Genomic DNA, 10703 nt, shown 5'->3' with positions numbered 1-10703 from the left:
CTTGGTAAATATAAAAGCCTAAGCGACCGTCTGACTGGTAGTTATGATGCGCAATGACTACCAGGGACGCTCAATGCACAGGCATGGAACATGGAACTGACTGATGAATCTCAGAGGGAAGGGGGGATGGGGAAGGGCGGGAAGAGATTAACCAAAAATCTTATGTGCATATTAGAGCCGAAACCAGCCGTTTGACATCCCCTGAAGGGTCCCCGATTGCGAGAGGGTGCAGGCCAGGCCAAGGGACCCCGCCAGCGCATGAATTTGTGCACCGGACCTCTAGTAATAATAGAAAAGAGCACAAAAGCTCTGAAGATATGGAAGAAACCTTGTTTTGCATCTCATTCTCTACCTCCTTGTACTGCTCTTTAGTGGTTCTTGTGGCTATTTCATAGCCTCTTCAACAAAAGCTGGTTCCTCGGGAGCAAGACTATATTTCCTATTTCTTTTTTTTTCTTTTTTTAAATATGTATTTTATTGATTTTTTACAGAGAGGAAGGGAGAGAGATAGAGAGTTAGAAACATCGATGAGAGAGAAACATCGATCAGCTGCCTCCTCCATATCTCCCACTGGGGATGTGCCCGCAACCCAGGTACATGCCCTTGACCGGAATCGAACCTGGGACCTTTCAGTCCGCAGGCCGACGCTCTATCCACTGAGCCAAACCGGTCTTGGCGATATTTCCTATTTCTTAAAAATATGCTGGATAGGCCCTAACTGGTTTGGCTCAGTGGCTAGAGAGTCGGCCTGTGGACTGAAGGGTCCCAGGTTCGGTTCCAGTCAAGGGCATGTACCTTGATTGCGGGCACATTCCCAGTAGGGGGTGTGCAGAAGGCAGCTGATCGATGTTTCTAACTCTCTATCCCTCTCCTTAAAAAAAAATCAATAAAGTATATTTAAAAAAAATATGGTGGACAGGATTGGGGTGGGGAATAAGATAAGTATGCACACACAAACACTCTTCCCTAACTCAGTACCTAAAGGACCCTTCTTAAAGAAACTAGACTTATTTAACCTCATGAAAAAAGACCGAAATCCTTTGGTGGCTGTTTTTAAGTTACTGATCTCCCAATTCCCAAGAAAACAGAAAATAGAGAAAAATCAGTGAAGCCAAAAGCTGGTTCTTCAAAAATATCAACAAATTGACAAACTTTTAGCTAGAATGACCAGGACAAAAAAAGAGAGAAGAGCCAATTTACTGAAATTAGCAAGGAAACAGGAGACATTGCTACTAAAACTAAAAGGCTGTATTTGGCCGGGGTGGGAATGACTGGGGAGGTGGGGGAAGTATCAATTGGGAAAAAGGAGACATATGTAAAACTGTAGACAATCAAAAGAATAAAAATAAGATAATAAAATAAAAAATAAAAAGGGAAAAGAAAAGGCTATATGAAAATGTTATGAATAACTGTATGCCAACAAATTAGATAACCTGGTAGAAAGATAAATTCCTAAGATATAAAAACTCTGAAAACTGACAAGCTAAAACAGAAAATCTAAATAGGCCCATAACAAGAGATTGAATTAGTAATTTTAAAATTTCCCAATTAGGCAAGAAAATTAAAGAAATCCAGTTTGGAAAAAAAGAAGTAAAATTACCCCTACTTGAAGGTGACATGATCTTGCACAGGCTTGTATATACTAAAACTACAAAACGTTACTGAAAGAAATTAGAGACTTAAATAAATGGAAAAACAGCCCTATTTGCCGGGAGCCGGTCCAAGGTCACCTCTCCGAGAAAGGTTGTTTCCCCAGGTAGGGATTTTCCCCTGAAGTTAGGGAGGGAATAAAACCTCTTAACTGCCAGGTGGGTAATTAATCACTTTAACTACGAACAGCTGGAGAGAACATGGCAAAAGATCCTGGACAGAACCTGGCTACAGAACCTGGTTGGAGAACCTAGACAGAACCTGGCTGAAGAACCCGGCTACAGAACCTGGTGACCGAACCTGGCTGGAGAACCTAGCGAGAGAACATGGCTACAGAACCTGGCTCGAGAACCTGGAGAACGTGGCTGGAGAACCTAGCAAGAGAACATGGACACAGAGATTGTGGCTAGAGATCCTGGCAAGGCTGCTGATCAACTGAACGCTGTCTCCGTGCCATTCCTTCTTCGCCGACTCCGTCCACACCTTTGGGAAACCCTGGACCCGCTGGGGTCGGACCCCGGCACATATTCATAGATCAGAACACAGTATTGTTAAATGGCAAATCTCCAAATCTAGGGATTTAATGTAATACCTATCAAAATCCCACAGCCTTTTCTGCAGATATTAACAAGCTGATTCCAAAAGGCAAAAAAGCCAAAATAAACTTGAAAAAGAAACAAAATTAGAAAACTCACACATACCCATTTCAAAACTCATTACAAAGCCATGTGGTATTAACATGTGGTACTGGCCTAAGGATAGACACAGATCAATGGAATGGAAGTGAGAGTCTAGAATTAAATCTTCACATTTAGGATTAATTTATCTTCAACGAAGGTGCCAAGACCATTCAGCTGGGGAAAGAACAGTCTTTTCAATAAATGATGCAACTGAAAATCCACTGAGAGAATAAAGCTGACACCCTCATACTACACACAAAAATAACTCAAAATGAGTCAAAGACCTAAATATAAGAGTTTAAAATTTTGGAACTCTTAGAAGAAAACATAGGAGCAAATCTTTGCGATCTGGTATTAAGCAATGGTTTCTCAAGTAGAACACCAAAAGCAAATACAACAAAAGAAATAAGTAGGTAAATCAGACTTTATCAAATTTAAAACATCTGTGCTTCACAGGACATTATCCAGAAAGTGAAAATACAACCCATGGAATGAAAAAAACTTATTTGCCAATAATATATTTGATAAGGAACAGTATCCAGGCTATATAAAGAACTCTTACAATTTGACAAAGACAAGCAATTTTTAAAAATTGGCAAAATATTTGAATACAGATTGCTTCAAAGATGGTATACAGATGACCAACAAACACATTAAAAAATGCCTATCATCATTTGTCATTGGGTCAGGAATGGAAAATGGTATAGTCACTTTGGAAAACAGCTCAGCCATCCTTCAAAAGGTCAAACATAGAATTATCATACAATCTAGCAATTCCACTTCTAAGTATATACCCAAGGGAAATAAAAGCATATCTATAAAAACTTGTGCACGAATGTTCATAGAAGCATTAATCATAATAGCCAAAAAGTAGAAGCAACCCAAATGTCTATCAATGAGTGAATAATTGACATATGGTCTCTCCATACTATGGAATATAATCTGGCAATAAATTATCTGGCAATGTGCTAATATATGCTACAACAAGGATGAATTTTGAAAATAAGTTAAGTGAAAGAAGGCAGTCCTAAAAATATGATTCCATTTAGATGAAATGTCAGAACAGGCAAATCCACAGAGACACAGTAGTGGTGGCCAGAAGGAATGAGAGTGACTGCGAACGGTTATGGAGTGTCCTTAAGGGGGACGGAAACATCCTGTAATCAGGTAGTGATGCTGGTTACAGGACTCTGTGAGTATATGAAAACTACTCAACTGTACATTTTAAAAGTGTGAATTTTATGGTACGGGAATCAGATCTCAATGAAGCTATTAATTTAAAGAATATAATTGTGCCTGAATATTGACATCTCAAAGACCTGCCTAGATGGTGATCCAGTCTATTCCATCAGGGACTATCACCACTACACATGATTAACACTTGGACGCAGTAAACATTCTTACCTCTTCTAAGTAAATGTTATCCAGGTCATATGGCGTTCTGACAGACTCTACCATCCAACTCTCAGGTGTGTTCAAATTCAGAGTGAACAGAGGAGACTGTGGCATATCCAAAAATTTGGCTATTGGACCCTTAGCAAAACTATTGTCTGAAGTGAAAGAAATCTCTGGTTCTAAGACATAACGGTAAAAGCTGAAATTAAAAAGAAAAGTGTTAGTTTTTTTAAAAAATACAACCACAGCCCTTGAGTTACAGGTCTCCATAAAGGTAAACTGGCTTATAACAAACAGATCTGGAAGGTTTCCTTCCAGATTGGGAAAGTGTTTCCAAAACTGTTTCTTGACCTAACTAGCCACCTGTGGTTGTTGAAGATGCAAAGAAAAGCCAGAGGAATAGGACCGAGAGGGAGGCCGCCCCTTCCTGTACTGCTGTGGGGGCTGCTCGTGGGGTTGCAGGCATTTCCTGAGTGTTTGCCTCTCTTCAGTGAGAAAAACTCACTTTTATCTTACAAAGTCCTAAATGGTGACTGGGTTGTCAGATGCACCCTGAAGACACTGTATGTAATAATTTAAACGTTTCTCCTGAACAAGGGCAATGGTGGGAGCTGGGAACTCATTTGTCTCTTTCAAACACTGTTTAAATTCACTTAGATTACAGGGGTGGGCAAACTTTTTGACTCGAGGGCCACAATGGGTTCTTAAACTGGACCGGAGGGCCGGAACAAAAGCATGGATGGAGTGTTTGTGTGAACTAATATAAATTCAAAGTAAACATCATTACATAAAAGGGTACAGTCTTTTTTTTTTTTAGTTTTATTCATTTCAAAAGGGCCGGATCCGGCCCAGGGGCCATAGTTTGCCCACGGCTGACTTAGAATCAGCCCTAGCCAGTTTGGCTCAGTGGACAGCGTGTCAGCCTGTGGACCGAAGGGTCCTGGGTTTGACTCTGGTCAAGGGCATGTTACTCCAGTTGCAGGCTCCTTCCTGGCCGAGGCCCTGGTCCAGGCTCATGCAGGAGGCAAGCAATCAATGTGTTTCTTGACTGGGAGACCGACCAGCCAACCTCCTGCATCCCCTCCCCCCAGCCGGCCTGTGATCGGGACGGGCTGGCCGGCCTCCACCGTGCACTGGTAAATAAACAAACTCACTTAGAATCTAACCTATAGAACACAGCATATTTGTAAACTGGAAATTTCCCATAGCCCCAACATGTGTCATACTGTTACTATTAACTGCTTTCTGTATCTTTTTTCATAAGGACCATTTCAAAGCTCAGAGAGGAAGCATGCCCCCTTCTGAAGATGCACACAGGAGCCTCCGTAAGCTCCTCGGACACACACACTCCACATGAAATAACTGCTCTTATCTTAAGATATAAAAGCACAGACCGGTCTTTTCTCAGCACGGCACAGAGAGGTAAATTTAATAGCTACATTGATCCAATGTTCTAAAATTAGAGAACTGTATATTTCTGACCAATGAGAGAGATGGGGGGGGGGGAGCACAGCACAGGGAGTGTGGCTAGTGCCACAGAAGTGCTCCCACACCCACACCCAGAGAGTTCCTACAACTGCTGATTAGAGCGGGGAGTTAGCAAACCTAAGCATTCAGTAAGTGATCTTTTCAAATATGACAATCCATCTATAAACCCAGCTTTTAGGTGTTTGTCAATTGTTGATTTCTTAAAGAGCTTGCTTTACCTTTTTAAAGGCATGTCAGAAAGTTTAGATTGGCAGTTCATAAATACTCTTAGATTCATGTTGATCAGCTGAGTTAACACCTAAAAGAGCAAACCAGATGACAACACATAAATTTATCTCTTGATACTAAAAGACAGAACATTTCTTAATATCACAAGAAAAGAGACACACTCTAGCGCACAGTCTAACTCACACACACACACATGTGCCATGGCCACTGAGAGCCACCGCCCTACGCAGGCATGAAGCAGCAGCATTTTGAAAGATCCCTCAGTGCAGCTTAGACACTAGGGTATGAAAACACATGCACACAAACACCCACAACAGAAGGTCAGTTCATTACACTTCATTAAAACTTTATCTTTAAAGAAGAAAACCACTACATAAAACAAGTTGAAGCAACTGTCTTTTAGGCAGAACTCTTTTAAATGTTCTCAAAACGGTCATACCTTATACATATCTAAAAGACATGCTAGTTATAAAAGGGAAAACGATAAAGCAAACCTTTATAGCTCTTCACCATAAATTACAGTACGACATAATCAATTTAATTCAAAGACATTTTGCTCTAAGTAAGGATAATTTTTTTCTTCATTACAGGAGCCAACCAATCAAACCTGTACCAGCGAAGCTTACGAAGCTGTTTGCAGAGCCGTTGCCACTCCGCATGAAGACATTAGCTCGCCCAAGATGCCTTACGGGGTTCCCAATGCCCTCTGAGGATAACTAAGGGACACTGACGGCCTCAGAGTAACAGGGCATGGGGTCGCTTCACAGAAGGATATGTACCGCCTCTGCGCTGTCCATACCAAGAGCAACGGGGCCAGTCTCTGTGACTCTCTGGTGACAGGGTCAAGGATGGCCACCACATCAAAGTACGTCACTCCTTCTTTGGGCCTCAGTTTAACTGCACTACAGAGATCAAAAGATAAAGCATTAATCTGGAGGAAAACAAGAAACAAAGTTAATTTGTTTTTGCCACAGGGGTTTGGAGGGGCATGGGGTTGGGCAGAGTCCAATATAATTTATTAGTCCTCTTAGCATTTCAAAAAAACCTTAGCTCTAGAACAAGGCCCCCTGGTGGGGAGTAGAGCAAACGTCAAAGAACGCAGGGGTTCACCAATCTTGATGTACACGGGAGTCACCTGGGGGACCTCATTTCAGTGGATATGCTGTCAGAAGTCTGGGCTGGGGCCAGAGAACGCATTGCCCACCCTCTCCCCAACAATGCGTGCCACTGGTCCAGGGACACACTTTAGGGCAAGGATGCACATACCCATAATTCAGACCTCCGTTCTTGAAAAAATAAGTAACTTCTGATATAAAGCAAATACTAATACAAACCCAATAAAAAGAATTTCTCTAATTATAATTTGTATCGTAATAAAATCTGCAATTAGGGCATTTTAATTGTATAAGACTCATGGAGAAAGGGGTGTTCTAGATCAGCGGTCGCCAACCGGTCGTCCGCGAGGTCCAAAAGGTTGGCGACTACTGTTCTAGAGAGAAGAGTTCTTGCTCCAGATTCCCCATCTTGGCCATGGAAGGGTCAGCCAGGAAACATGCTTTCTGTGGCAGTGACTAGGTCAGAGTTATTTCCTCAAAGTACGGAGTGATAAGAAGATGGATGCCAATGGGAAAATTCAACCAGGGTCAGAGCAAAGAGACAGAAGTTTCACCCACTGGCAACGTAAGAATTCAGAAAGCACACAAGTGAGGAAGGAGAGGGTCTCATTCTAGCCTGGAATCTTCAGTCTGCTCACACCTGATCTCCCCAGGGCAGGGTGAGAGAGCACAGGTCAGCCACCCCACTCTGCTCAGGCGGGTGTGTCAGGCCCTGGAGGGCAGGGAGGGCTCTCTACCTGACGCTTCCCTGCTGCATCTAAGGGGCAATGAGGATGTACAAACACCCACCCAGGCAAAGGCCACATACACCAATTTAGGGGATCCTCCTAAAGACACGTTACTATTAAATCTCACGAGGAGGAAACAAACCAGACTGTGAATCATTCCACACGACCACTGGTCTGCACTCTTTAAAAAGTCAGTCATAAAAGACAAAAAGAAAACAAAGAAAAAAAGAAGGAGCAGGTAACTATTTTAGATTAAAGGAGACTGATCAATACGAAGTAATGAAATAGCTGTAAATGTCATTACTAGGGCGATGGAGAGTTTTGAGCTGTGCATTATTTAATGTGACTGTATCAGGATTAAGTTGCTGGGGCATGCTGAGAAGGCCTGTGGAAAGACTGGTACTTGGGTGAGACATGCTGAAGAATTTAGGCATGATGTGTAAGGATGTCTGAAACATGGTTTCAAGTAATTCAGAAAATATGTGAGCGCACATGTTTGTATGCAAACATACAAATACAGTTTAGATGTACTATACACACGCACAGGTGAGAGATAAATGTGGCATTTGTTAACAATCGGTGAATCTAGTGCTCTGGGGCTGACCGCTGGCGTTCAGCTGCAAGGAGACACCGTCCTGCGGAGCCGGTCCTTCTCCGAACCGCCCGCTGGGCGTGTGGTGGAGGGGCAATGAACCCAAACACCCGGGCAATGGACAGCCAGGGATGTGGCCGACACATGCATGAGGCCGTTGGCTTGCTTCATATTGCCTTACTCAGTATTCCCTTCTTCAGTGTTCTGCGGCACGGCCTGAACACATGTTATTTGTAAGCTGGGACGTATGTGTTTTTGCATGCTGTAAAAGGAACACGTTTTGAAACTCCTGGCCAGGGTAAAGCAAGGCTCCTAACTCCTTGGGAACAACTAGACTATAGAGTACAGTTTACATCTTCACGCAAGTTTTTCACAATTTCTCCAATAATTCTGTATTTTCTGGCAAGCTGCTACACGAAGTATGCTCTAGCTCACTTCATGCTGAACACAGCTTCTCTCCTGAGTGTGCTAGTTCCCAAAGTGCCACAGCTACATGGTGTTCGGATTTTGGAATTAACAAGTATTGAAAGGCTTTGAAACTGAAGGAAAGCGTTTACAGCTGCTGAGTTGCCTGTAAGGAAGGAGAGGTTAGTGAACGGCACTGCTCCCATGATAGTGTGAAATGAGAGGTATTTGCGTTGGAGAGCCTAGTGCTGGTTCTTCATATGCTGTGTGAAGTGCAGACTCTTACGGGAGGATGTCTGTGCTTAATGCAGCTGGTACCTTCCTCAAGAGAGGCTTCAGCGGGAGGCTGGGCAGGCCCAGCTTGTAAGTTAAATGGCTATAACATGAGGGTGTAGCAGATAAACCCAAGGAAATAAGATTTATAAGAAACTAAGACCAGCTCAGTTTATAATGAATGGGCATTATGTCAGGAGAAGAAACTTTCCAATCATTCCGTCATGGTCAGTTGAAGCCAACTTACATGTACACCAAAATCATCTCTTACAAGTCTAATGTAGATTGTTTTTATTGCCATATATATTCCTCTTGTGCTGTATAAGAGGATATAAGCCAATTCCTACCTTGTGAGTGTACTTTTTTTTCTCATTTTGCTGGCTCAACACTGAGTGCTGAGGGATGAGATCATTTTCACATTGATTAAGTTACTGAGTTCACGAAGGTCCACATTCAAGACTGACTGGCGATAGACGATAGTTAGGCATCTTACAAACAGCCTCTGAGTCAGCCTTCTAATTTTGAAACAAAATTGGGTTTGCTGCCTTTGCAGACCCAAGGCTGCTAAACCAATTAAGAAAATAATTATTTCACAGTTCAAGTATATTGTAACTCAAAAGTCTCTGCTCATTTTATTGAGCAATCTAATTATTTAGGTCTGCCATTCTTTAGAGAAGGAAATACAAAATGGACAGTTATATAGCCAACTTGTGGATTGGCAGCAACTGCTTCTCTAGCACTAGTACCAAAGTTATTAGTGGAGTCTTTTCCAGCAGGTCTGCAGTTAAAGATAATACCATCTTTCCTTCGTCCTCCTGCTCTCAGTCCTCATACTGTCCCCAATGTTTGGACTTTCAGTACTTGAGTCTTCACGTAGGTAACCCAATATGGTAACTGTTTCCAGAGCAGAAGCCATCCGGAATTCTTGTGACTAGAGAAGCTCCCTAAAGTTGCTGACATTAATTGCAAGAAGTAACTATTTACAACTTTGAGAAGTAAATATTTCCAAAAAACAAAGTTCTGATATGGGATGAAACTGAGAAACCTAGTAATATTTGTAAATAAAATTGAATGAAAAATTATAGACCAACTTAAAATCAATTTTTTTCAATAAACTGACTTTTGGGGAAAACGATCGTTTTATATTTCAAAAGTACTGACTTTAGAAATCAGCTGTATGACAATGCCTTTGTCTGTCTTTTCCCATGTATTTTTCCCCCCGTATATTTTTACATACTTCAATAACATTTTTCTTTGGTGTAGGAAAAAAAAATTCGTAAATCTAGGTTAAATATATTTGGGTGTTCACTGTAATAGTCTTTCAACTATTCTCTTGGTTTGAAACTTTTCCAAATAAAAAACTGGGGGGAAAAGGAAAGGACATCCTCATAATGCTAAACGCATTTTTATTTTATTGAAAACAAAATAGTTTTCAACAAAAGATGAACAAGGAAAGTGTTCTAACAAACTCTGTTTCTTTTTGAATATCAGAAAATTACAATTGATCCATGTAATTAAATGTTTCTGTTTTCTGAAAGGGTGCAGTCAGAACTATTTCAGATGGATTTAGAAATAAATGTCAACTTTTAGACAACTGAGATCTATATATAAGTTTTACATATGAATATGAGTACATATGAAAACCATATGCCAGACAAATTTTCCAGTCATGTAAGAACTTATACACAGACTTTATATGAAAAATAGATGGGTCTGAGGCAGTGGTCGGCAAACAGCGGCTCGTGAGTCACATGTGGCTCTTTGGCCCCTTGAGTGTGGCTCTTCCACAAAATGCCGACTTCTGCGCATGGCCCACGAAGTTTCAATCGCACTGTACATGCGCGCCTGCACGTGGTATTTTGTGGAAGAGCCACACTCAAGGGGCCAAAGAGCCGCATGTGGCTCACGAGAGCAGTTTGCCGACCACTGGACTGAGGGAAAGGCAACCTAAGACTTTCGTGCTCGTGAGGTGCTGCCCGCAGCTGCGGCTGCACACTGCCTCGGGCCCAGCTGCTCTCAGACATAAACTCACAGAGAAATGGGCCCAAGTGACAGAAATGGTTCTGCAACAGTGGGAGTCAGCATTTGCTCAGGAAGCTTTGGGAGACATTGTTTACTATCGTTAGCCTGACGTTGGAGCAAAGCGAAC

At 41.9% G+C, this 10703-nt stretch overlaps 1 protein-coding gene and 1 pseudogene across 4 annotated transcripts in view; one reads left to right on the top strand and one right to left on the bottom strand.

Moving 5' to 3' along the window:
• UGGT1 (UDP-glucose glycoprotein glucosyltransferase 1) overlaps positions 1 to 10703 on the bottom strand; it is a 160754-nt gene that overhangs the window by 36479 nt on the left and 113572 nt on the right. For all 4 annotated transcript variants that reach the window (XM_006754769.2, XM_015571681.1, XM_006754768.2 and 1 more), the window contains 3 exons: positions 6241 to 6343; positions 5432 to 5511; positions 3735 to 3924 (listed from right to left, as the gene is read on the bottom strand). In XM_006754769.2, coding sequence (XP_006754832.1) covers positions 3735 to 3924; positions 5432 to 5511; positions 6241 to 6343 — 373 coding nt within the window. The remainder of the gene's footprint in view (positions 1 to 3734; positions 3925 to 5431; positions 5512 to 6240; positions 6344 to 10703) is intronic.
• LOC107184969 lies at positions 7409 to 9152 on the top strand (annotated as a pseudogene).

The sequence above is a fragment of the Myotis davidii genome, unplaced genomic scaffold (genome assembly GCF_000327345.1).
Source record: "Myotis davidii unplaced genomic scaffold, ASM32734v1 scaffold113, whole genome shotgun sequence".
NCBI classification, from domain to species: domain Eukaryota; kingdom Metazoa; phylum Chordata; class Mammalia; order Chiroptera; family Vespertilionidae; genus Myotis; species Myotis davidii.
Note: the sequence above shows the minus strand (reverse complement) of the source record. Positions and strands in the feature narration are given on the sequence as shown.